This window comes from Podarcis gaigeae (genome assembly GCF_964106915.1).
Source record: "Podarcis gaigeae genome assembly, chromosome: 11".
NCBI lineage: Eukaryota > Metazoa > Chordata > Lepidosauria > Squamata > Lacertidae > Podarcis > Podarcis gaigeae.
This window is the reverse complement of record NC_139687.1, coordinates 18,147,438-18,174,713: the sequence shown is the minus strand read 5'-3', so window position 1 is coordinate 18,174,713 and position 27,276 is coordinate 18,147,438. Positions and strand designations below refer to the sequence as shown.

The 27,276-nt window shown below is 42.9% G+C and overlaps 1 protein-coding gene and 1 long non-coding RNA gene across 3 annotated transcripts in view; one reads left to right on the top strand and one right to left on the bottom strand.

Moving 5' to 3' along the window:
- Positions 1–5,064, bottom strand: part of LOC310827012 — a 37,305-nt gene extending 32,241 nt beyond the window's left edge. Inside the window, exons 1-2 of the long non-coding RNA XR_014556132.1 lie at positions 5,025–5,064; positions 2,060–2,232 (exon numbers count right to left, since the gene is read on the bottom strand). This is a non-coding gene — a long non-coding RNA (uncharacterized lncRNA). The remainder of the gene's footprint in view (positions 1–2,059; positions 2,233–5,024) is intronic.
- Positions 5,065–17,797: 12,733 nt separating this feature from the next.
- SNX2 (sorting nexin 2) overlaps positions 17,798–27,276 on the top strand; it is a 29,597-nt gene continuing 20,118 nt past the window's right edge. The window contains exons 1-3 of one of the 2 annotated variants that reach the window (XM_083702390.1): positions 17,798–18,063; positions 23,584–23,701; positions 26,729–26,892. In XM_083702390.1, coding sequence (XP_083558516.1) covers positions 17,956–18,063; positions 23,584–23,701; positions 26,729–26,892 — 390 coding nt within the window. In that variant the 5' untranslated portion in view covers positions 17,798–17,955. The remainder of the gene's footprint in view (positions 18,064–23,583; positions 23,702–26,728; positions 26,893–27,276) is intronic. The other variant, XM_083702389.1, reaches the window with a different exon arrangement.

The following is a 27,276-nucleotide window of genomic DNA, read 5'->3' as shown; positions in this document are numbered from 1 at the left end:
GCTTAGTCATGCTGGCCACATGAGCTGTACGCCGGCTCCCTCGGCCAATATATCGAGATGAGCGCCACAACCCCAGAGTCAGCCACGACTAGACCTAATGGTCAAGGGTCCCTTTACCTTTACCTTTAAGTTAGCAAAAATGTATAAGACGGGTACAAATATCTGTTGGAAATGTAAAGAAAAAGAAGGAAACTTTTATCATATGTGGTGGACATGTAAGGTAATAAAGGCATTCTGGGAAATGATACATAATGAACTGAAAAAAAGGTTTAAAATAACTTTTACCAAAAAAAACCAGAGGCTTTTCTATTAGGAATTGTAGTTGCTGATATTCTAAGGGAGCAGAAAAGACTTTTTATGTATGCGACGACAGCTGTACAGATGTCGTTAGCCCAGAGATGGAAAGAAGACAAAGTCCCTACCAGAGAAGAATGGCAAATTAAGTTGATGGACTATGCCTAAATTGCAAAATTGACCGGAAAGATAAAGAACTAGGAAGACCAAAACTTTAATAAGGAATGGGGCAAATTTATAATTTACCTTGAAGACCGCTGTAAGCAGTTGAAAACGTTAGCAGGGTTGCAGTAACACTTGTAATGTAATGAGAACCATGGATACAATGGAGTTATAAAAACTTGAATTATTTAAAAAAGATGCAGTAGAAAAGATTTAACATCAGAACCCACAGAGGGGAAGGTGGGAAGTCCAGAGATTCATGGGAATCTTATAACTTTGGATGTGTTGTGGTATGATTATAAATTCAAATATGTAAAACCAAATAATTTTTTAAAATAAAAAACTTGTTGAAAGAGGAAGGTCTTCAGACAGTGCTGAGCTATATAATGCCATCTATACAGGAAGCTAATTTGGCTGAAGCGCAGAGCAGAACAGAGCATATGTTGTTGTTGTTTTTGTTGTTGTTATGTTGTGGTTGTGATCCTATGGCACCATTTCATAGTTGAGCCACGGCACAAGATCGATTGGTGTGATCATATCAGTCGGCATGAACATATCCATAAAATGCGGGTGATTAAGGCTTCTCATTCCCCCCTTTTAAAATAATAAAAACAAATCACTTTTGGGCTGAGAGCTTTTAACTTTGGGGATTTCTACTTGACTATGGTGATTAGCTATTTTTATAGCTGATAAACCTGTGGTGCTTTTCAACAGTGATGTTCTCTCTGACACTTAACAGAAACAACTGTTAAACCAAAGATAAAAAGGTCAGGACAAGAGCACAGTAATTATAGTTCCAATGAAAACAGTATTTTGCAGTTTTAGACCCAAAGCAGCAACTTGGGGGGGGGGGGGAGAGTTGAGATCTGTTGGCCCACAAAATGCATATTGTTAATAAACAGGTAAATGTTCCTGTTACAGAAGTTTTAGAGGAGCTTTGAAATGTACCCAAAATAATGATACAGAATGTGTGAGTAAGGCATACATTCCCTTGCTTTGCTTCTTGCAAGGAAAGGCAAACAATTTCAAACAAAAATTTTGCCCTACAATGGAAGGATGCATATTTGGCCCCTGGGAAGATATCACCTGACTTCCTGCTTCACATGAAACCAGAAGAGGTACATTTAATGGTGAAATTCTCTGTCACCATTAAATGGAAACACACTAGAGTCACCCCAAATAATTAAGACCCAGCTTCCTCCAAACAAAAAAGATCGATGTTAGGCTATAAAAGTGTTGGTTAAACACTTAATGTTGTCTAGACTACCACCTTTGGTTTGCGTTTGGGAGGTTGAATTTGAAAGGTTGTGTTTTTCAAAACTGTAGGGAATAAAGTATTACTAGCAAACAAAAAGCAGAGTAGAAAATGTGCGCTAAGCTCACTAACTATGAATGGAAAGCCTAAATTTTAATCTTTAAAATAGCATAGCTTTGAGGCAGATTGAATCCGGGTTTCTTTTCATATCCATTTGATGTATTGGAGGTGATTTTCATGATGTCATTCTGAAAGCTAAATAAACTGTGTAGAAAGTTAACAAGCTGTGGTGGCAAGCAGTCTGTGTGGGATTATAGACGAGCTAATTTGATCAATTACTTTTCTTACCAGAAGTCTGTGGATGAGACAGAAGCCAGGGTATCCACTTTGGCAGTTGAAGAATCAGCAGAGTCAACACATACCAAGAAGGTAATGAACGGTCTTTCAAACTTCATTTTTCACCCAGGGAGGAGAAGACAAGTCATCCGAGTTATGGTTGCTCAGAACAGCCGGAAAGATAACTATAAATAAATAAATAGACGAGTGCTAATCGTTGAAAAACCAAGAGAAATCATCACGTTTATCCCCATTCTCCTCTCTTCATACTGTGCTGAAATTTCATTATGATGTCAAACACGCTCAAAATTTTAAAATCCCAAATGACTTCTTCCTTTGTAATTTAAATAGAGAAGATGCCATTTTAATTGCCACCAATGCCTCCTCTACAGCAGCCTCTTGGCCAGGCATCCCCAAACTCGGCCCTCCAGATGTTTTGGGACTACAATTCCCATCATCCCTGACCACTGGTCCTGTTAGCTAGGGATGATGGGAGTTGTAGTCCCAAAACATCTGGAGGGCCGAGTTTGGGGGTGCCTGCTCTTGGCAAATAAGAGGCATTGCTGGTCTCCCCCACCCTTGCTTGCTATGTAGATCACTAATCCCTTCTTCCCTGGCCAGGGGTGTCGGCATTTTATAGTTCAACTCCGGGACCAAAATGTCCTGATCCCAGAGACTGACATTCAGAGGTAATCTGCCTCTGATCCTGAGAGTAACATACAGCACAGCCATCCTGACTCATGGCCATTCCTTTGAATTTGGGCTGGTTAGGATGCTCTCTAAAAGGTAAAGGTAAAGGGACCCCTAACCATTAGGTCCAGTTGCAGCCAACTCTGGGGTTGCAGCACTCATCTTGCTTTATTGGCCAAGGGAGCCAGCGTACAGCTTCCGGGTCATGTGGCCAGCATGACTAAGCCGCTTCTGGCGAACCAGAGCAGTGCACAGAAACGCTGTTTACCTTCCCGCCGGAACAGTACCTATTTATCTACTTGCACATTGACATGCTTTCGAACTGCTAGGTTGGTAGGAGCAGGGACTGAGCAACGGGAGCTCATCCCATCGCAGGGATTCAAACCGCCGACCTTCTGATCGGCAAGTCCTAGGCTCTGTGGTTTAACCCACCGCGCCACCTGCGTCCCTCTAGGATGCTTTCTAGGCTGGGTCAAATACTGGGATAGGGTGAATTTTGGTACCTTTATATTACCCTGGATCTAGCAAAATGTTAGTTTGGTCTGGCCCAAAGTCCTTTCAGGGCTGGCAGATGATATGTCATAGAATCACAGAGTTGAAAGGAACCCTGAGCATAAACCCCCTGCGATGCAGGAATAATGCAACTGTCCCTTACGGGAATCGAACCTGCAACCTTGGCATCGTCATCACCACACTCTAACCAATTGACCTATCAACATACGTTCAAAGCAGAGAGACTCTTAAATGAGCCAACCACTCTAACATTCAAAGTTCCGGCCAATTTCATAACCAAATTCTTTAGCCAGAGATTTGTGGGGCAGTTCTTGAATTAACATCATGCCCAGGTGGTGTCCTAGAAGAATTTTAACTTCGACAAAAGCAAGCCTCAGTTGCCTCATGCAGGTTTCATAGCTTTTTGCCCGCGGTTGCCATCATATCATGCCATTTCTGAAGGGAGTTTTGTTCTGTACGGCAAATCCTTCAGTTCAGCAACCACATTGATTGGTGTTGGATAGGTTTTAATCTGCATTTGAGAAATAAAGGTGGTCTTGTTAGACACCCTATTATTCTTCCTTTCTTCATTCACATCACCTGCTGTTGCTTTGGCAAGGCGAAATGTAACTCAAATAAGTGCCTTTTCATGCCTTCAGCCTTCAGCAAGAAGGCTGCCACACAGCGTTCCTCACCATAGGTGGCCATCAGGTATGCAGCAGAGCTTATTAAGATACTGCTGAGTTTATCCCCTGTTGTCAGAACAAGGAACAGCTCAGCATCAGAATCAGCCCCTCAGTAATGAGCCATTTCTGGGTTGTCACAGACTTTGAAGCATTGAATTCTAACTTGAAGCTATTCACCACAGGCAGGCAGGCAGGCAGAAGCTTTCTGCCAGGACTCTCATAACATCCATCGTGTGGATTCTTTCATAAAGGGTTTTAATTGTATCAGCACCATCTACCTGCATGGGAAAGGGGTGATAATGGTGTCAGCTTCTCCTTGACAGGGAAGAGAAAATTCAATAAATACAGATACCATTTTCAGAATTCACCAGATGGTGCTACTGTGGATAGCCTTTTTGGTGAGGAGAAGGTTTCCTCCTGAATATAATAACTGAAGAAATGCTAATAGTCAGCTGTAGCTGAGGATGATGCTTATTTTTATTATTTAAAAGGATAAGTATCAGAATGGTGAAGTTCCTACTATTGCATCCTGTGCCATGCCCTTAGTGGAATCCCACTAAGTGGAATCTCCTCAAACAATTGTCACGGAAATGGCTCATTCTTCCCTGCACATTCCATGTGAGGGCTTCAGGAGTGTGCAGGACTTGCACTTTAAGGTATACTTAGACTCACATTTGTGTCAACTAACGCCTACTTGAGTAGCGTAGGGATAGCCGCCATGTGACCCTAGTGACTAAAATAGTAATCGTGCTGCAGTCCTGAGCTGCTTTCCAAGGAAGTAGTTCAGTTAATGCAAGTATTTCTGGCTGTGCAGAAGAATGTCACCTCCCTCTCCTCTCCCCACACTGCCTCTCCCCTAAATTCTTTTCTAGATTTTCTCTCAACAGTGAGGTGGACACATGGGGAGAGTAGAGGAAGTTCTGTTGCACAAATGGAAATCCTTGCACTGATGGAACCACGGGCACATTCTCTATGGGGCTGGCCACCCCCCAAATGTTTGGGAACAGGGCTAAGCCCCCTCAGTCTTGAGGGCCTGGGCCTCCCTGCAGTGGCCAAGGATGTTTTCGGGCCTACTTATGATGGTTAGTCTACATATAGAGTTAGTCTACCTTTAGAGGTGTCTACCTATGATGGTGGCAGGCCTGCTCCTGATGTGCGTGACATCATGCATGTTGCATTTGTGATGTCACGCTCACACGATGAGATGAGACAAGCCTCCACAATGTTGCACCGAATCTAGCCATATAACTAGCCCTGGTCTGAAGAGCTCAATTGCTTGGATTTCCTTCACTTGAACTCACTTGCTCAGTGAATCAATCAGCCATTTCATCAGAACGGCACTAGTTAGGTTCTAGTTCAACCACAGTCCTATACTTACTTCCTGGGAATAAGGCCCCTGGTCCCTTCCACCTCTACAACTGGTTCTATGATTCTTTGAACTTAGTGAGGTTTATAGCCACACAAAACACTTAAAGCACGATTATACCACTTTAACAACTGTAGTTTATTAACTACAGTTCCCAGGATTCTTTGGGGGGAAGTTATGTCTGTTAAAGAGGCATAAGAGTGCTTTAAATGTATTGTGTGGGTCTGAGTTAAGTAGACATGTATAAGATGTCACTGCTAATATCAAAATTAAGACCAGACAGTGACTGCCTCCTTATAACCGACAATGAAATAAGCACATGGATTTATTATGTGGATGCTAGCGCACATCTAGAAATAAACTTAAATAAAAACACCGGTAGATATCCTCCCCATCTTCCCTCAGTGTAAGGAACCCCTCTTTCTTTTATGTTGCATTGCTACAAAATTTGGGGTGTTGTTATCTGTTCAGGGTAGTCCAGCAGTAAGCCAGGATGAGTCCTTTCTCATGAGAGAAGTTCAGTAACAGGTGAGAAAATATAAAATTGGTCTTCCATTTGTTCCAGCCATAAAAGAAAAATTTAAAAGTCATGATATGGTAAGAGGTAATGAAAAGGGTAACTTTGGGTAATAATGAGGAGTTCCACCGAGTTCCACTCCCATCTCCAGCTGCCTCCTCACCTCTCCAAAGCATCTATAGAAAGGGCATTGCAGGGAGAAACTGGGGAAAACCATCTCCTCTGCTTCTAGTGGAACATCATGGAACTTTCCCAAGAACAAATAAGGAACCAACCCCCGGTCATCACCCCACTGTAAAATCAGAAGCAAATAAAGGATGTGAATACCAAGAGATTGTTGGTGCCCAATATCCATTTATTTTATTTTATAGTCTTTGTTGAAAAATAAAAAGTATAAAATTACAAGTGCACAGAATAAGATAACAAGAAATAGTGCCCATGTAGAACAACAACAACAAAAGATATTGTGTACATCACAAAAAACAGGGTTGTTATTGTAGTTACCCAGACCTTAACCTAATATGGTATTTAAAAAAATGAATTCGAAATATCATTAAATTTGTCCATGACAAGTCTACGTAGTCTCCCATGTTTTCAGTGGGACCTGGGATCTCATGCAAGCCCTCTTGAAGAAAATGGAGGTTGCCCAGGAGCAATGCTTGCCAGTCGGCATTCAGCGTTGCTTGTTTGTTCTCGTGCCTGCTTTTTCTGTCCAGAAAAGATGGCAACATGAGGTCCTCGTGCAAATTAAATGGTGCAACTAGCTGCTGCTACCTCTCACGTAATTACTGTGCTGTGACAAGATACATTCCAGACATGGCTACTTTCAACCAGGCTTATTCTGTTCCCAGTGCACAGAAAATGAGAGAATGCCTTACCTGGCTCAAAGCCATTGCACTCATGTTCGGAAGAGAAAGGGGTGTGTGGGCTGGGGCAGAGACCCTGCTTGCCAACACCAACTCCCGAAATTCTAACTGCTTACTATAATCACATCATTTATTGCATATGAAGGGAGACCGAAACAGGCAGGAGGCAATGACCTGGCAATTTATTTCACTCTGCGATGACTACAGGTACTTTAGGTCAGAAAGCTCAAGTTCTTATCTGCTTTCAGACTAGCATAGACTTATTTATATGGATTTTATAAAGACTAATTAGGGGAAATTCCTCAACTGAAAAAGAGGTCTATGTGCTGCATAAGGGATTGTAATGGTACCATTTAGAGGCTGTAGTTTGAATCTGGAGTGGACCCCAGAAAGATTTATTTATCTGTTTCATTATCTTCTTCTTTGTCAATTGCTCATAACCAAGTAAGACTGTCTTCCATAAACATGGTCTGAACAGTGAGTCCGTAAGTGACTGTGGAGGCCAATTTTGGATCCACACATCCTTCCACAGTGGGGACATAGGTTTCTGGGTGGGTTTGCCAAGCGTGCCTTCCTCTTAGCACGTTTCTCCATTTTGTCCTGAGTTTGAGTGTCTTCAAAGCCCATGACACCTTTGGTAAAGGCTGTTCTCCAATTGGAGCGCTCACAGGCTAGTGTTTCCCAGTTGTCAGTGTTTATGCTACTTTTTTTTAGATTTTAGTCATGGGGTTGGCACTCCTTCAGAAGTCTATAAACTAACCTCTCATAAAAATATTCCCTATTGAGATTTGTTCAAAGCCCACAATAATGTGTAAAAAAGGTTCCTGCTTACTTCTGTCTGATGTAAAATACATTCTGGTGGCCACTGTCGGCCGGATCTTGAAGCAGAAAATGTCTCTTGGAGGTTGTCCAGTGTTTCCCTATTTCAGCTTTCCCCAACCTTGTGCCCTTGGGATGTAACTCCCATCAGCCCAAGTCAGCTCTGCTGGCGTGAACTTCTGGGATCTGTAGTCTGAAACATCTGGGATGTGCCAAGTTGCTGATGCCTGCTCTTCTTGTTCTTTAAAGGTCGTTGAGAGATGCATCCAGAAATATTTAGCTACAATACGATGAAATATTTTGACTTTTTCAATTCCCAAAGGGTGAGGTGTTAAATCCTGCAAGGTCCTGAGCATCATTAAAAACAAAAATAAAAAAGGAGCTGTAACGATGCAGTCGTCCTCCCTCAGACAGGCAAGCTGAAAAATAACTCCATCCCCACTAATTGCTAACATGTAATCAAATACGTGAAGGGTGCTGTTGAGAGCATGGAAGGGAGTAAAGCGAGGCGGCTGCTTCTAATAATCCCCCATAGCATTTCTGTAAGATGTAGATGAACACTCCTAAGGAGCCTTGCTGATTAAGAATGATGAAGGTCCATCTGCTTTAGGGCAAAACCAGATAGGAAATATAAGCACAGGAGAACACAGATATGAAAGTGACACATACTCCCATCCACCCCTACACAATATTTGTGCAGATCCTTTCCACGAAAAAGGTCCCTGACCCATTTTCCCTTGAATGTTGGGGTGCATGGTCATTGTCAAACTACTGAATACTACAACACTGAGACTCGGGGGAGCTGACAGCCAATGCACTGGGCTGGGTGTAAGTACAGTGGTACCTCAGGCTAAGAACTTAATTCGTTCTTAACCTGAAACCGTTCTTAACCTGAGGTACCACTTTAGCTAATGGGGCCTCCCGCTGCTGCCGTGCGATTTCTGTTCTCATCCTGAAGCAAAGTTCTTAACCTGAGGTACTATTTCTAGGTTAACGGAGTCTGTAACCTGAAGCATCTGTAACCAGAGGTACCACTGTAATTTGTACATTTTAGACAGTGGTTTTTTCCCCCCCTTATTCTGTAATAACTCTCTTTCAAATTGTGAGCTTTGGTCTGAAAACCCATTTTTCTTAACTAGTTTAAACATATGTAGTTGGTGATACTGTAACAAATCCATAAGTTGGCTCCTTAATTCTTCCATTGCTTTCAATCTGGGTTTACTCCCTGAAAAGTTCAACAGATCTCTATAAGTCGCTACTGGGAAATGGGGGAGATTTTCAGCTCAGTGCTCATTTAAAGGTAAACCTACCAAATCCACATTTTCTAAAACACTGCAAAGTGAAACACAGGCATGCTCCAAAATTCATACATGTCTGAATTTTGCAATGCAATTCTTTGGTCAAATAATGTGTATTGAAATTCAAATACCAAGGTAAGATTCATATTCTAAGATAAAGTGTGGAAATGTGTGTGTGTGTAATTATGTTCATACTAGGCAAAATTATTTCTTTCATAAAATTTATCGCATGGTAGTAAAAAAGAAAAATGTTGTAGATACAAAAATATCCATATTGTGATAAATTTGCACTAAAATGCTGGTGAATTTTCATGATGACTTTAAAAACAACAACAGTGAACTGATGTGAAAATGCGGTGAAGTGAATTTAAGATTGAAATAATGATGTTATGGGGTTATTTGTGGGGTTTTTATATTTGAATTTTAAAAGGAGAGTGAAATGGAGGGATATATATTCTACACAGAGAATGTGCTACCATGTCTACTGAGTGACATCCATAATGATGAGTTCACCGTAAGAGCACTCTTACACATATGGTCCTTTCCCCTAGGCTGTGTACACATTTTTTATGCTATAATCAATGAAGACTGAATATTTGCTTTTCCCTATGTAGACTACACACAATCTAGATCAGGGGTCTGCAAGCTTTTTCAGCAGGGAAAAATGTCCACTGTCCCTCAGACCTTGTTGGGGGGCAGACTATATGTTTTTTTGGGGGGAGAACAAATTCCTATGCCCCACAAATAACCCAAAGATGCATTTTAAATAAAAGCACACATTCTACTCATGTAAAAACACCAGGCAGGCCCCACAAATAACCCAGAGATGCATTTTAAATAAAAGGGCACATTTTACTCATATAAAAACACGCTGATTCCCAGACCATCCGCGGTCCGGATTTAGAAGGCAATTGGGCCAGATCCGGCCCCGGGGCCTTAGTCTGCCTACCCATGATCTAGATCTACCACATTTTTTTGGCCCTGAAAAGTGCTTCTTGAAAAACTGGTTTCCTTCCAAAAAAAGAAAAGCTCATTACAGACTGATTACATTTGAAAGCAGATTAAAACAGATGCAGGAAGTCCTGGTAAAGAGGGTGTGTATTCTAATGGGATTGTGGGTGTGCATTTACCAAGACTGCAATTACCACTTCCTTCTTCATTCACCTGGAGATGTGTGCAGGGAGGAAAATGGGTGGATAATTTAATCACAGGGAGGGGTTTTCAAATGGTATCAAGTAGCCACACCCATCTTTTGAGGTGGCAGGATCTAGAATAAATCTAATTTGAAAGCAGCATGTTGTGGGTTAACATGAATGATTCTAGGTTGAGAAAAACTACATTTTTTTTGCTCCAATGGGTTAGTGTGTACACAGCCCTAGACAGAGCTCAGAGGAAAACCTGCTCTGTTTTTAGCAGAAAATAGATTTACTTGGCTACTACTACTGGAAACTGGCCTGTGTACTGATTGAAAGACAGTTGGGTGGAATCTACACACATATAAAAAAATGTTCTGAACATGCTTTTTTTAAGCATTAAAAAAAATGCATTGAATTTTCCATAAGGCTCACCATCACCATCTAGTGTCACATTGTATATTGCACGTAAAAAGGTAAAGGTACCCCTGACCATTAGGTCCAGTCACGGATGACTCTGGGGTTGCACGCTCATCTCGCTCTATAGGCCGAGGGAGCTGGCATTTGTCAGCCGACAGCTTCCAGGTCATGTGGCCAGCATGACTAAACCGCTTCTGGCGAACCAGAGCAGCGCATGGAAACACCATTTACCTTCCCGCCGGAGCAGTACCTATTTATCTACTTGCACTTTGACATGCTTTCGAACTGCTAGGTTGGCAGGAGCAGGGACTGAGCAATGGGAGCTCACCCCGTCACAGGGATTCGAACTGCCGACCTTCTGATCAGCAAACCCTAGGCTCTGCGGTTTAGACCACAGCGCCACCCGCGTCCTTAGCACTTAAAACACACTAAAAACGTTTTATTTGCAGCTGTTTAGCTGAGTCCATATATCACTCTAGAAGCCACCTCCCCTCCACACAACCTTTTTGGAAGAAAGTGGCTGTTAAAGTGTGAAACAAGGTGTACAATTCCTAAAAGCGCAAAGCAGACATTTTAGCAGAGAGGAAACATGGAGGGTTCTTGGGGAAGAAAATAATAAAGAAGGAAGCCTGACTGAATGATGGTATGAGAGGAGTGGAAAGGGAAAGGAGAGTATTGGAATAACAGGCTGGAACAAAGGAAGCAGAGGTATCTGAAATGGCTCTTTTTGTTATCATTATCTAAAGTCAAATAAACCTATTACATTCAAAGCATCCGACAGAACAGGGACCAAACTTACAATTGCAGGGAGTTTACAAAGTTGAAGCAAATATTTTATTCACATTAACAAAAGCTGCTGTGAAAGCTTGACATGGATATTATTGCTATTAGAATACCGCAGATGTTGATAAAATTTGGATTTTAGAGCTCTTTTATAGAGTTGATGCCAACAGTCTCAGGTTGCACAATAAATCTTCTTTCCTGTTTTTCACACTGGTTATTCTGATTCTTTTGTTATGTAAAGAAAAAAATTGGATCAATAAATACCATTTTTTTAAAAAAAAATAACATTTTTGGCTGCACTTGCTTATTGATATTTTGATGTTATTCCAAGATAGAAATTGATCCTACTAGCAAAAGATTCCTGTAGCTGGAACATCTAGATGAAGTACCAGCCCACAGGGCTAAAACAAAGCACAATTTGTTCCTCCTCTCATGCATCCAGGACTTTATGAAAATGTATTTTATTTTTGTTTGGGTTTTTCCCTTGCTTGCTTTAAAGACTTTTCCCACCATTTGGACATTGATCCATCGCTTCCCCGCCTACGATGATATCTGAAGTGAGCCACTTCACCTGCTTCGGGAAAGGGCTAGCCTTGACTGGGGAAGGCACTTGTTTACATTTTTTTAAAAAAAATCTAATGTATTGGGTTAGAGCAGCATCCAATTAGTAATGTGGTAACAAATTTTAGAGGTACTGGAAGGAGACCAGTTTTGAAGGTATGGTAATGGAAAGAGAATTCCTCCTGCGTATTTCTCTTCTTCAATCTACGGGTGGAACCATATTTTTGTGAAGGGCTAATTCAAAGGAAAACCAAATTGGGGACAACAGAAATTGGTGGGTAGTGCTGGAACCAGTGATAGATGGAACCAGTGCTTTTTTTTCTTAAAAAAATGTTTAGGAATACTCTCATTTTGAGACAAGAAAAATCACCATTTAATAGTTCAAATCAGGGAAAATAAATACAGTAAATGGACAAAAGTACAAAAAACATGCATTACTCATACAGTGGTACCTTGGGCTAAGAACTTAATTCGTTCTGGAGGGCCGTTCTTAACCTGAAACTGTTCTTAACCTGAGGTACCACTTTAGCTAATGGGGCATCCCGCTGCCGCTGTGCCACCGCACAATTTCTCTTCTCATCCTGAAGCAAAGTTCTTAACCCGAGGTACAATTTCTGGGTTAGCGGAGTCTGTAACCTCAAGCGTCTGTAACCCAAGGTACCACTGTATTGAAATGAGTACCACTGTACCCCTCAATGAGGCCAAACTTTCATCAGTAAAACACCACACATCCACATTCCACACTGCTTCACACATTAAACGCTCGCTTCCATCTGAGACTCAGGACACACCGGGAAAAGGAAATGAGGCCATCATCAGTGGTAGCAACTGAATTGACGATTCACCATGCTATTCAATGGAACTGATTATTCACCGTGCTAGAGAAGAAATTAAAATTGTTTGTTTCTTCTCCTGTTAGATTCACAAAATGTTTAGGGGTATGTGTACCCCTGGGTACCCCCAGAAAAAACACTGGATGGAACCACCTCTTTTCTCACTCATCTACCTGTGCAATCCCTTCTTTTCCCACCTGCTTTCCTCCCTCCTCCCCTCACCTCTCAAAGCTGGTGCCTGGGTGGCATGGAAACATTTGCTCTTAGCCAAGTTTTTTAAGATGGGAGGATTATCTCCAATCATTACCACTCTTTCCTCTTCAGGCACGAAGTCCTAATTCTGGTTGGGTGACTTCTTGCAAATAAACCTTCCTTGACAGGGCAGTGGAACGAAGATGCTGCCATCTTCTCCCCCTGAAACTTCCAAAACCGCCACACAGCCCCCTTTTTGTGAGCAAGTCCAGATTTCCTTTCATTGCATCACAATGCAGCAAAAAGCTTGGCTGTTTGATTTCCGGCTGATACACAGTTGTTAAAGGAGCAGATCCTGTTCCATTAAAAACAGTCAAGGACACACACATATTCCAATTTTGAGGCAGTTTCAGCCTGAGCCAAGCTGCAGTGGTTTCAAGATATAAAAAAGACATAGCAATACTATGAGATACACTATCCCTCACTTTCTGAGGTTTTACCCCCTAAACATTTCCCCACGAAAAGGACTGGCCTTAGTGGCTAATAAATGACATTTTTATTAATTGGACTGAAGCACACATGGTGCTAGTGAAAAACCCTGCCTTCTGCCAATCAGTGGAGGCCAGTGTTTCCTAAACTTGGGTCTCCAGCTGTTTTTGAACTACAGTACCCATCATCATCATTATTTATTTAATTAGTAGTACAGTTATCCCAAGTATTACTATTATTGTTATTGTTGTTGTTATGGCTGTTTATATACTACCTTATAACTGCAGGTCTCAGGGTGGTTCACAGAATAAAATCAAAATATAAAACCATAAAATACGTAATCAAAATAAAAACAACAACCCAATAACCCCCCTCCCCCCCCAAAAAAAATCCACCACAGTTTAAAAGGGCATAGGATGTCAATCAAATGAACCAAAGGCCTGGATAAAAAGGAACGTTTTTGCCTGGTGTCTAAAACTGTATAATGAAGGCGCCAGGCAAACTTTCCTGGGAAGAGCATTCCACAGATGAGAAGCCACTGCAGAGAAGGCCCCGTTCTCATGTTGCCACATTCAGACCTATTGAGGAGGAGGGTCTCAGAAGATGATCTAAGGGTCTGGGTAGGTTCATATAACAAAAGGGGGGACGGACGCTATGTAAAAATCGCTTAGAACATTTATTTGCTCTCTCGCGCCATCTGGTGCTGCATGTTTATAACAAATTCAAAACGTTGTTTTTTGACTAACGTAGCTGAGCCCAGAGTCTTATCTGCCTTCGCATCCTAGCAGGAAGCATAACCTCAGAATCGGTTTCCTTTCTGGTCCTGCCTCACTGCTCCCAGTTTTTCCTGGACTTCTAATCACAGTAAAGGGAAGAGGTCATGGCTCAGGGTTTTGTGGGCAACGGTCTGAATACTGCAGACAGGAGAGTGGTGCCCTTGGATTAGAAGCCAATCAAATTGCAGATAAACAGGTCTAGGGATGTTTGTGCTGGGCACCTTTAAAGCTGCTTTGAGGGTGGGAAGAACTAAAAGGGGTTTGGTTTTTTTACTATCTGGATTACCAACTGGACTGCCCTTCCTGTCTTCACAGTAAATGGCTTTGCGATCCCTTCAGTTGAAAGAAATGAGCTATATAGAATCTGATGTGAAATGTTAAAATGCAAGAAACTGTGACGGCACAAATTTCGAGAACAACGCAGAACCTGTAAATCTTAACTAGACAGTCCATTTTTACGATCTGCAGTAATTTAATCCAGCATTTTAACAAGCAAGAAAGTAGCGAAAACAAATGTGTGATTCATTGATGTACTGTCAAAAAAAAAAAAATCTTCTAACACCTCACCCCTCTCTCATAAAGCATGTGCTATAATTGATTAAGAAATTACTATAGCCCTTCGCACCTCCACTGGGACCAGCCTGAGGCCTGGTATACGTCCTCTGAAATGAGCAAGATCGGAAAGATGAGATTTTAGAAAGAAAAGAAACACTTCGCCAGACCTGAAAGTGTCACACGTGTCCTGCACTAAAGTTTGTTAATTAGCACCCTGCTGTCTATCAGAATCCTGTGCATTGTTTAGCCTTGGCCCTCAATAGCAGTTTCTGAAAATATATAACTCTCCTGTTTTGTCAGAATGGTGTTGCAGGAAGCATGGGTGAAATCTTTGGTTCTTTCTTGTGGGAGATTTTGGGGAGACCTGGGAGTTTGCTTGGGTTTTGTTCGAAAGCCAGGGTGAACTCCTCGCAAGAGCTAGGAAGCTGAGAAACATGGACTGGGGTAGTGTATTGGAACGAGAAGTACAATATCATTAGCGCTGTATTGTTGATTTTATTGTAACTTTGTGTTTTTAGTTTGCTGTACACTGCTCGGGTTGGGACGCGGGTGGTGCTGTGGGTAAAACCTCAGCGCCTAGGACTTGCCGATCGTCAGGTCGGCGGTTCGAATCCCCGCGGCAGGGTGCGCTCCCGTCGTTCGGTCCCAGCGCCTGCCAACCTAGCAGTTCGAAAGCACTCTTAAGTGCAAGTAGATAAATAGGGACCGCTTTATAGCGGGAAGGTAAACGGCGTTTCCGTGTGCTGCGCTGGCTCGCCAGATGCAGCTTGTCACGCTGGCCACGTGACCCAGAAGTGTCTTTAGACAGCGCTGGCCCCCGGCCTCTTAAGTGAGATGGGCGCACAACCCCAGAGTCGGACACGACTGGCCCGTACGGGCAGGGGTATCTTTACCTTTACCTTTACACTGCTTGGAGATAATTTTTTTTAAAAAAATTAACAAAAGTCTCTCCACAGCTTCCTGCTGGCAACACTTCCCAGTGAATAATGACGATTACCTCCTGAAAATTTCAGAGAAATTCATCTCCCTCTATCCATAAAGCAGCAGAAAATCACACACAGCCTTTGGGTTTTTTTTTTTTTTGTTTTTTTTTGCAAAGGAAAAATATTTCAGGGAAATGGAGTATTTGTCACAGAACCTCCCAACTCCTGTTATAACAGTTCACAATGGGTCTCATTGCCTTTCAGAGAGAAGTTGGAGGGAGGGAGTGACAACACATAACTATGTGTAAGACTTATCACATTGCCATCCTAAACAGACTTATCCCCACTCCTATTATTTATTATTTCATAATAAGCATACACCATTGTAATTTTAAAAAGAAATTAAGAACCTCAACGCGGTTTACAAAGAGATTGAAGCAATAAAAATAACAATAACAGCAACTATTTGAAACATTCAAAAAAAATCAGCAATAAAGTAAAAACAGATCAACACGTACATCAACATTTTACTTATCTGGAAAGACTTGACAAAACAAAAATGTTTTTAGAAGACATTAAAAAAAGGCGGCTGCCTGATGTCAATAGGAAGGAAGCTCCGATGTGTAGGTACTGCCACTCTAAGCGATTGATTTCTTACAAATGGAAAGCAGGTATGATGTGGCCCCTGTAATAGTGCCAGTTCTGCAGATCAAAGTGGCTGAGTGGACACATATGGAATGAAGCTGTTTCTCAGGCAAACTGGTCCCAAATTGTCAAGGGCTTTATATTACCATGCGTTGGACTAAATGACCCTTCGGGACCCTTTACCATTCTATATACTAGGGTAAAAGTAAAGGACCCCTGGTTGGTTAAGTCTAGTCAAAGGTGACTATGGAGTTGTGGTGCTCATCTCGCTTTCAGGCCGAGGGAGCCGGCATTTGTCCGCAGACAGCTTTCCAGGTCATGTGGCCAGCATGACTAAACTGCTTCTGGCGCACAATGTGACGCAAGCCAGAGAGCACAGAAATGCCATTTACCTTCCTGCTGCAGAAGTACCTATTTATCTACTTGCACCGGTGTGCTTTCGAACTGCTAGGTTGGCAGAAGCTGGGACAGAGCAACAAGAGCGCACCTGTAGTCTATATAATACTGGTAACAGCTTCAATACGGCCCAGTAGCAAATTGAAAACCAGTGCATCTCCAAGCACAGGGGTTACATGCTGACAAGTCTCGTCCCTGCACTAAATACAGCTTCCCAAATTAGTGAAAGGGAAGCCTCCATAGAGTGCGTGGCAATAATCCAGTCTTTAAGCAATTCTAGGGGTTTACACTGTTCTGAAATAAGAGCGGCCAGGTGGAACAGAGGAAGGCTTCCTCAAACTTGGCCCTCCAGATGTTTTTGGCCTACAACTCCCATGTTCTTTCTAGCTGGCAGGACCAGTGGTCAGGGATGATGGGAATTGTAGTCTCAAAACATCTGGAGGGCCAATGGAAACAAGAGGAACTACCGACCTTGAATGAGTGGAGAATGAAACTTATGGACTATGCAGAACTGGATAAAATGACTGGAAAAATCAGATATCAAATTCATCGAGGACTGGGGAAAGTTCACGGATTATCTGAAAACTATCTGTGACGAACAGACAACGCTAGTGGGTTTTAAGGAGGCTTTGTGATAGTATAAGGTATATTGTAAAAAAGAAATAGAGATGGAAGGATAATATTAAATTGGCAATATCATATAGAAAATGTGTGAAGATAAGAAAAATGGATGATTGAGGGAGGTGCTGTGGAAGTTCAAAAACAGGAAATTTGTAAACATGGTTGTACGGATTTATTTGTAAAGGAAAAGCTTAATAAAAAAATATTTTAAAAAACCAAAACATCTGGAGGGCCAAGGTTGAGGAAGCCTGGAATAAGGTCCCTGCAGAAGTGTTAAGATACACTTAATTGGTTAGAATTTCAGCCGCTTCTACGCAGCAGAAAGCAAAGGAAGGGGGCTCCCTCTCTGGGATGAGTAATCAACAGGATGCCATCCAGCCCCCGTCACTTCTTCCCTTTCCTCACTGCTTGCAAAAAAGGATAGGGAGAGCAGGAGAAAGGGATGCCTCTATCAGCTCCCCCCTCTTCTCTCCTCTCCCTTCTCCTCACCCTCCTCTCTTTCCCTCCCCCCTCTCCCCTTCCCCTCCCGTCCTCCCTTCCCCTCTCCCTCCCTCCTCTCCTCTCCCTCCTCCCTTGCCTTCCCTCCCCCCCTCTCCGCCGCTCCTCCGCCTCTCTCCCCGCCCACCACCCCTGACTCCGCCCACGGGGGAGGGGAGACTGACGGAAGGACCGCCCGGTTCCTTTGCCGTCACGTGACACCCGGGCGGGGCGACTGAGGGAAGGGAGGCCAGGATAAAGGGGCGGGGAAGGCAGGCAGGCAGGCAGGCCGTCACGTGACCGTCGGCAGCTGCCGGAAATCTCGCGCCTCTGCTCGCACGGGGCGGCGGGGACAGGGGGGTGGGCAAAGATGGCGGCGGAAAGGGAGCCCCCTCCTCTCGGGGACGGCCGGCAGACCGAGTTCGAGGAGCTGGAGGACGGCGAGGACCTCTTCACCAGCACCGTCTCCACCCTGGAGGTAAGGCGCGCCCTTCGCAGGGAGCTGGCGGCCGGGGAGGCAATGCCGTTGCTGCCCAGCCCCTCTGCGCCTTCCTCGCCCTCCCGCTCCGTCCCCTCAGCACAGGAGCAGCGGCCCCAAAGGCCACCTTGACCCGGGTCCCTGGCCAGCCAGGCGCTTCCGCCCACCTGCCTCCCCCAGCGCCAGGATGCTTCCTTCCACCTGCGCTTGACGTTGCGCGGGCCGCTTCCCTTCCCCATCTGGCCCTGCGTTTCTGCCCCTCCAGAGTCACCCGCGCCTTCCTCTTTCCCTGCCCAGTGAAGTCTTGTCACGTCAGCTCTGAAGGCTGCGTTCCCCCCACCCCTTGCATTTTTTGCTCTACAAGGCAAGGTTCTGGACCGGGTTTTCTCCAAAACTTGGGTTTCCAGCTGTTTTTTGGGCTGCGACTCCCATCATTCCCGAGCTTTGCAGGACCCCCAGGGGTCAGGGATGATGGGAATGGTAGTCTCCAAAACAAACCCAAGTTTGGAAAACCCTGTTAGACTGAAACCACTCTTCCCCCAATACTTTAAATATGGCCATAACTCTTCCTCCCAGAAGCTTTCGTTTCACTGGGTTCAGTAGTGTTGTTGGGGGGTATATATGGGCAGAGCTTTCCCCCCCTCCCCAGCCAGAACTCCAACTTCTGGCTCCTCTCAGGTGGGCGCCATTGCAATTCTAAGAGAATGAGGGAGGCGTTGGTGGTGAGTCCTAGCACCTCTTTTTCTAGAAAAAATAGCACTGTGAATGGACCTTGCAAAGTCTAAATGCCTGAGGCTGTAATCCTGCACATACTTAACTGGGGTCCCACTGACTTCAGTGGCGCTTACCTCTGAGTAGACATTTATAAGACTGTACTGAAAGACCATGTTGGTACACAATAGCTGGTAGATGGTGAGTACCATATATGCTTATAAGCCTGTAGCCTTATTTTATTTAACTCGCTTCCTGCCTCTTCTACTCTTGTCTCCTGTATAAATATGTGTAGCACACGACTTCTGTCTTCAAAGCACCTTTATTTTGATAACTAGCCTATGAAGGCTGTAGCTAATATTCCTCAGGAGTTGAAACCTCTGCATAGGTACAGTTTAGCTTGTTAATGTTTGTAAAGCAACGTGCTTCCTTTGATTTGTCAGCAGTAAGGGATTTCTCATTCCAGTCCTGGCCCTGTTTCCACTGTGCACTTGGTGAAAAACATACAGGGAACAATCTGTCACAAAATGAAGCGTTGCTGTTTTGTTGGACAATGCTTCCTGTCCCTGAACTTTAAACTAAGAAGGCCAGGGAAAGAAAGTTTGTTTCCAGCTTATTGCGCTGTGTCAGTGATACAGTACTGTGAGGTATTTTTTTTATAGGCTGCTTTTGGAAAGCGGCCAAATGCTTTTAAGTGTAGTATGAAAGAAATAGTTTTCAAAACTAATTTGTTATTTGTGAACCGTTTTCATCTGTGCCTCAGTTAGCGCTTCTCACAGCAGTTAAAAAGAGTACTCTGTAGCATAAAACCCAGCCATAAACTACAGCAGTTCAGGCACTGGTAACTTCAGTATTGGATTACTCTGGTGAACTCTCAGTGGGACTTCTCTTGCTCTTGACCTGGAAATGGCAGATAGAGTTGCTACAGCCTGGCTGCTCACATGAGTAAGTGCCTTTCAACATATAACATCTTCAGAGATCTGCACCGGTTTCCAATTTGTTACCAGGCCAAGTTACATTAGTATGGGTATATAAAGCCCTTAATAGCTTGGGACCAGTTTACTTGCTGGATCACCTAGCCCCACATGTGCCCACTTGACCACTTATATCTGCAGAACTGGCACTGTTACAGGTGTCACATAATACTCATTCTACAGTTGTAAGAAATTGATATTTTCTGGTGGCACCTTGCCTATACTGTTTTGCTTAAAACATTTTTCTTTAGGCAAGCCTATGCAGACATGCAGTTGTGTTTTAATCTTTTTCTGTTGATTTGAATGATTTTAAAAACGGTTTTGAATTGTTCTTATTGCTAATTTTAATATTTCTTGTGAACCGCTTAGAGATTTTACTAAAACTAAGTGGCATATAAATTTTGTGAAATAAACACTGAAATATGAAAGGCAGCAAAACCAGAAACCATTTTGATAGCTAGAGCTAGTTGTCTAGAAGAGTAAATGTGCACATTTCCACATGCGCGGAAGTTTTGCCTTTGGAACCTACTCTCTTGTTCTAGATTAATCTTGGTAGCTACAGTAGCTTTTTATTGGAGCAATGCTACAAACTGAGAGTGAAACAACAGCAGGAATTGAGGCTAATGTTGATCTCTGCAATGGAATAAAATCAATGCACTCCTGGTGCTGATAAAAGGCTCTGACTTGGAGGGCATTAAGATGAAAGTACTATTAATATGTGGTCGATTTCATATCTGGCAGTCTTGATTTTGGAACTAACTTATGCCCTGATGCTTATTGCTGGGAGAGGTGAGGTGGCTGTTGCTAAGATATGTAGCTGAGAGGGGCCCAGGTCACCTGTACGGTTACTGCCACCATCTCACATACTAGGCCTTGAAATTCTGCTGTGCCAAAGACTAAATAGCATTGTGTAGTGTAGACTTGGTCAGACAGATGCTTCCTTAGGATTACTGAAATAATGGAAATAAAAAATTTGAATGATAAATGTCAGCTTCTCTGTTGCTTTGTATAAAAAGTTGGCACTTTGTTATGTGAGACTAGATCCCTGACAATGTTTATGTGAGGAGTTCATCAGGAGTAGCTGTGCTCTGCATGTTTACATGTTTGTGTGCACAAAGGCATGGATTGCGAAGTTGCATGGAGTTCTGTCTTTCTTGTCTACAGAGGCACCTTACGATTTCTTTCAAAGTAACTTACTGCTACTGACCAATTTCTTCATGAAAAGTTTACAGACACAACACTGCCTACAACAGTGACTAAGCACTGTGCAAACATTTTCTACAAAGAAAAAAAACGTCTGGGGAACAGTTCATTCATCATGCTGGTGGTGTGATTTTTCTCCCTGGGAGGCTGAATTGTGTGGGCACCAAGATTCACACTTAACTACTTCTATGAAGTGCCTTTTATATGACTTGGGTCAACAGTAGCTACTCCAGAGAAATGGCACAGTGATGTGTTGCTTCCGTTACTTGTTTACAGTTGTATTAAGTCCTGTGGTAGCCTTTTAATGAAAATAGCTAATTGTGAATCTGGTATCCACATGGCTTGCCTTCCTGAATAAATTACACACTTCTACTTAACTCATCTTTTGTCTTGCACACTAACTGCTCCACATGTGCTTTGCCTCTTCTGGGTGCTCTAAAGGTAAAGGTAAAGGTACCCTGCCCGTACGGGCCAGTCTTGACAGACTCTGGGGTTGTGCACCCATCTCACTTAAGAGGCCAGGGGCCAGCGCTGTCCGGAGACACTTCCAGGTCACATGGCCAGCGTGACAAAGCTGCATCTGGCGAGCCAGAGCTGCACACGGAAACGCCGTTTACCTTCCCGCTGGTAAGCGGTCCCTATTTATCTACTTGCACCCGGAGGTGCTTTCGAACTGCTAGGTTGGCAGGCGCTGGGACCGAGCAGCGGGAGCGCACCCCGCCGCAGGGATTCGAACCACCGACCTTTCAATCGGCAAGTCCTAGGCGCTGAGGCTTTAACCCACAGCGCCACCTGCATCCCTCTTCTGGGTGCTCTAGGGTCTGCTATTTAAGAGTTAGCAGTGAAACATTTTTGGTTCTTGTGCATCTTACCTGGAGGTGAATGATGGGGACTCTCTTTAGCTTTGCGAGTGTGCAAAATGTCCTACACACTAGCTAGAAGAACGTGCTGCTTCCTGCTTCACCCCGTGCATTCTGTCTTGTGCATTCTGTGGTGGGCCTCTTGAAATCTGATGTATGCTCTCGTGGTCCCTTCCAACTCTGTGATTCTATTGAGTACATGTAGCATCTCTCAACATGGCCAGAAATATTCCATCTCAGTGCTAGAACTTGGGGTAACCCAATAAAACTGATGGACAGATTGGAATACTACTTCAGGCAATGCATACTGATAGGGTTTGTTTCCACAATAGATTATTATGATCGCTGGTTTTAATAGCTTGAAAATGGGATTAGTCATTGATAGGCAAATTCATTGCAGATGGGTCTATTGGATGGGTGTAGCCAAGGGAGACAGGGGGGCAGCTCCGCCTCCTAACTAAATAACATTCCATTGTTAGGGGGAGGTTCTGGTCCCCCTAACAAAAGCCTCCCACCTCTAACAAAAATCCTGGCTACACAAATTGTCTATTGCCACCAGCCTGTCTGACTAGCCTGTTCCTCCTTAGTCTCTAGCAACAGCCAACCACTCCAAATGTGAATGAATAAGGAGAAGACCATCCACTTCTCTGTTTTGACCTGTTTCTGCTCCATATTAATTTGTTAGCAGTTTTGAAAAATTGGGCTATAAATGATAGATATATGGAACCTCTGCTTTCAGATGTAGCATGACAAGTTTTTAGAGGGTGGGTCAGATGTAACATGTCAGGTGTTGTGCTCTGCTTTTGTAGGTACAGTCATACCTCGGGTTACAGACGCTTTAGGTTGCGTTTTTTTGGGTTACAGACTGCCGAAACCCGGAAGTACCAGAACGGGTTACTTCTGGGTTTCAGCAGTCGTGCATGAGCCAAATCGCAACCCGCACGTGCGCAGAGGTGCTGCTGTGGGTTGCGGATGCTGCGGGTTGCGAATGTGCATCCCACACGGATCACGTTTGCAACCTGAGCGTCCATGTATCAGCTTGCCACTGTTGGAAATAGGATGCTGAACTTAATGGACCCTGGGTCTTGATCCATTTGAGACAACTTAGAATGTTAGACTACAAAGTACTAGTAGTAGTAGTAGTAGTGGCATCTGTAAATGAGACATTAGTTATACAGTAGGGTCCTCACATTTGTAAAGTGGTTTGAAAGCTTGAAGGGTCACTTTGAACCTTGCTTTGGAATATTTTGAAGCTTGCAAGCTTTTTGTAATTAGCAGTAGCTTAATAGATGGACAGTTTGCAGCCAGATATGTGCTTATAGGTTGTGCTTATCTTTTGATGATGCTTTCTCCAAATAAGTCTTCATATAATTACAGCCTTAAAAGACTTTATGTTGGGACGTGCTAGTTCTAAAGTTGGGGTATTTTGCCCCTTGGGTATTGGGCCCAAGGAGGAGCTTTCAGAAAACATAGTCATTTTAGAAATATTAGTAAACTTAAGTTGTATTCAAAACAGTAAGTAAATATTTATGTTCCAATCGTATTTAACATGCGTTATCGTGAAGAGGAAACAGTTGTTAAGATATCCCCTGAAAGGTTAATGTTTCCTTAGTACATTGTTATCCTGTAACTGCTAGGAAATAGAAATTGCTGACATGGTTGCTTCTACATGCTGTTTTTTTCATGTTATGTGCTTGCAAATGATGGCATTTGCTGTGATTGTTTCATAAGTACTGATGCTGTTCTTCTCAACTGTTTGCTCCTTTCAACAGTCAAGCCCTTCATCTCCAGAGCCAGCCAGTCTTCCCGCAGAAGACATCAGTACAAATTCTAATGGCCCAAAGCCTGCAGAAATCATACTAGATGATGACAGGGAAGACCTTTTTGCTGGTAATGTTCTCCCTCACATTTTTTTTTAAATTTAAAAAGGATATTTCAGATAGCTTTTAATGAAAAACATAATTTCGGAAGTCATTACAATGTACAATTTCTAGAGAACTGGGAGTTGGAGCTTTGTCATAGGAAGAGAAAGTAATTGAATTACATTTTTAGAACTGTTTTGAATCAAAGACTCAGGCTTGTGAACAGCTGCATACTTGCCTTCGAGCAAAAGAAGGGATTGAAATACTTGAAATCAGTTTGATCTCAATATATATTCTAACATGATGAACATCAGCTAACAAGCAGATAACATTCAGGAGAGAGTTGTATAGCCTTGAAGGGTAGCAGTAGACTTTGGCAGGCTTGGTTCATACACAACAACAAATCATGGGTCTTTGCTACAAGATTGAGCCTACTTGAGCCTCAGGCTTGTTTGCTTTAAGGAGTCCTTTATGTGTACAGAGTGGATGTTGAAAGCATTTGCTTACCTCTGTTTTGTCCAAACCTTGGGAACCACAGTTGGATCTTGGTTTGTTCTTTGAGTTCAGACACACTTTCAGAAGTGAAAATTGAAGCTTCTGATATCTTGTCATGACTGAAGAAGTGGTGAGAGGATGTACATGAGCATAGTTCTCCTCATGCAAACTGTTCTTCAAAATGGCAAACCATGGTTTATTATGTCTAGCTCATAGTTTTACTCTATAAATATTTCAGTCTGAAATGTCCTGTGCTGGCCTACCTGAAACTGTAGGTTAATTAAACTGAGTCAGTCAGTTGAAGAAGAAGAAGAAGAAGAAGAAGAAGAAGAAGAAGAAGAAGAAGAAGAAGAAGAAGAAGAATTTATTATTTATACCCCGCCCATCTGTCTGAGTTTCCCCAGCCACTCTGGGCAGCTGAGCTTTACTTGTACATAGTCAGTGATACAAATTACATTTTATGGGATGATCACATGCTTTAGACACTCCTTTCACCCCACTTAAAGCTTGAATACATGGAGAGAGCGAGAGAGCGAGCAGACCTGCTTCTTCACAGCTATGTTGCTAGTTTTCATTTTTCTCTCTGTGCTAAACTAATAAAGGGAGAAAATGCAGCCAAATGCCCAAGAGTATTGCACTATGAGTGCTCCAGCAACAGCTATAGCCAAGAACAAATGCTCCGCTGTGTGCCTGCCTCTCTGGATTTACTTATGCCTTAAAGTCTGGAGCCCTTAAAGCAAAAATGCAGCCCATCATAATAGACGTGCTTGGCCAATAACAAATACATCTTGAGTAATTTCCTCTTCAGTTGCTTGCTGGGGGAGTTTGTCATTCATCTTGGTCAAGGCAAAACACAAGAATTCACACTCCTTAATACGTGTGTGTGTGTGTGTGTGTGTGTGTACACACACACACACAAAATCACATGTTTAGCTAAACTTTGTTTCTAGAACAAACAAGTAAAACTTTAAAAGCTCAGGTACTCAGATGTATGAAAAAGTTAGGTTTGTTTTGAATAACTTTTGTTTTAAGGATTTGAAGTAGTTTCTTGCTATGCCTGCTTACTTGATCGTTATGCTATTCTGCATAACTCTCTGTCATTTTTGTGTTAGAAAGCTTTTGAGTAAGTGGTTATTTGACTGAATTGCCAGTAATCCAGCTTGGTAGAACTAGTATTTCAGATACTCTATAACATGAGAAAACCGTTGTTATTCCTAAACGAGTTAAAATTCAGAATTACTTTTTAATTGGGAAGAAGTTTGTGGCCTTTTCCCACAATCCCCATGAAACATAATGTTCAGTCACTTAGCTTAACAGCCAGAAGAGGCTGCATAGTACGTAAAAGTAATTGGTACATTTGCCCACTACAGTGGTACCTCGGGTTACATATGCTTCAGGTTACATACGCTTCCGGTTACAGGCTCTGCTAACCCAGAAATAGTGCTTCAGGTTAAGAACTTTGCTTCAGGATGAGAACAGAAATCGTGCCCCATTGGCTAAGTGGTGTTTCAGGTTAAGAACAGTTTCAGGTTAAGAACAGACCTCCGGAACAAATTAAGTACTTAACCCGAGGTACCACTGTACAGTTTGATTGTGCATCACATTAAGAAGTGAACTAACCCTTGCTTTGATGGCTGTTATCTCCTTGATGTTAATGGTATCCAGAGGACAGGTTGTAACTGGCCAGAATTAGCACTAGTGGAAAACTTGTAACTTTCTTTTAACTAATGGAAACTTTTAATGGAGTACCTAGTCAAGCATTTGCCTGAATATGTGTTGGCTAAAAGGAGGGAGGGAGCAGAGCTGTGCAGCCACTGCAGTCAGGCTAGGATTGGTGTTATATTCTCAAACCATCTTGCCCCAGTGAGCAACCCAACCGCTTCACCACCTGACGTTTCCAAACCATCTTCAGAGACAGCCCCACCCAAAATGCATCGCAGTAATCTGACCTAAAGATTACCAGAGCATAGACAACAGAAGTTAGGTCACTCCAGATAGGAATGGAGCCGGGCCACCAGCCGAAGCTGATGGAAGGCACTCTGTGCCACTGAGACCACTTGAGCCCAAGCAACAGCAGTTAATCCAGAAGCACCCGCTCGGTCTTAGCCAGGTTGAGCTTCAGTTTGTTGGCTGTCATCCAGTCCATTACTTAGGCAACACAACGGTCCAGCACATCCGCTGCCCCACCTGCAGATGTAAAGGAGAACTGGAGCTGTGTGTCATCAACTTACTCCAAAACTACTTAGAATTCCTCTTCAACATCTAAAGCAGAGCTGGCAAGTGTGGGGGCATTCCTGTGCCCCACTTCTATCCCAGACACATTCAGGCAAATTCCTAAAGGGACTTTGACACTACTACAACCCTGACGTTCTCTGAAAAATATATATTTTGCCTAATATTGCATTGAGATCAGGTGTTACACAGCATAGCATAAATGAGATGGTGCAATCAGTAAATAAAGGGGATTGTGAATCTCTCTTGCTGGCCGCAATAGTCTCAAAACTCTAGGGTGTGTGCTCCTGATATGCATGAATATTTCTTATTCTTTTTTTTTATCTAGAAGCCACAGAGGAAGTTTCTCTGGACAGCCCGGAAAGAGAACCGATACTTTCATCCGATTCTACTCCAGCTGTTACACCTGTTACACCAACCACACTAATAACACCCAGAATGGAGTCAAAAATAGTGGTGGCTCCTGTCGACTTTGACAGATCCAGGGAAGAGGTATTGAATAACCTAGTGAAACACTTCTGTTAAGCTGATTAACATTCTTTGTCCTTTAAAACGTGGGGTGGAGGAAAGGGGTTATTGTTTTGATTTTGATCCTGTTTTATATTGTATTTTCAGTTTTTATTATGTATTTTTATGTTGCAAACCACCCTGAGATCTTTGAGTCAAGGGCAGTACACACCTTTATATATCCTATCTGTTTATTATATAAAATATAATTTGTAACTGGCTTAACTGATATTGGTAACTACTGTTACAAGTAGAAATAGTTCTTGGCAATTAAGGCAGCTCCAGCAGCTGTCAAAATGATTCTTGCATTTAACAAGCCTTGTGCTCATGCGCTCTATTCTTACATCATTCCTTCTCTCTGCCTTCACA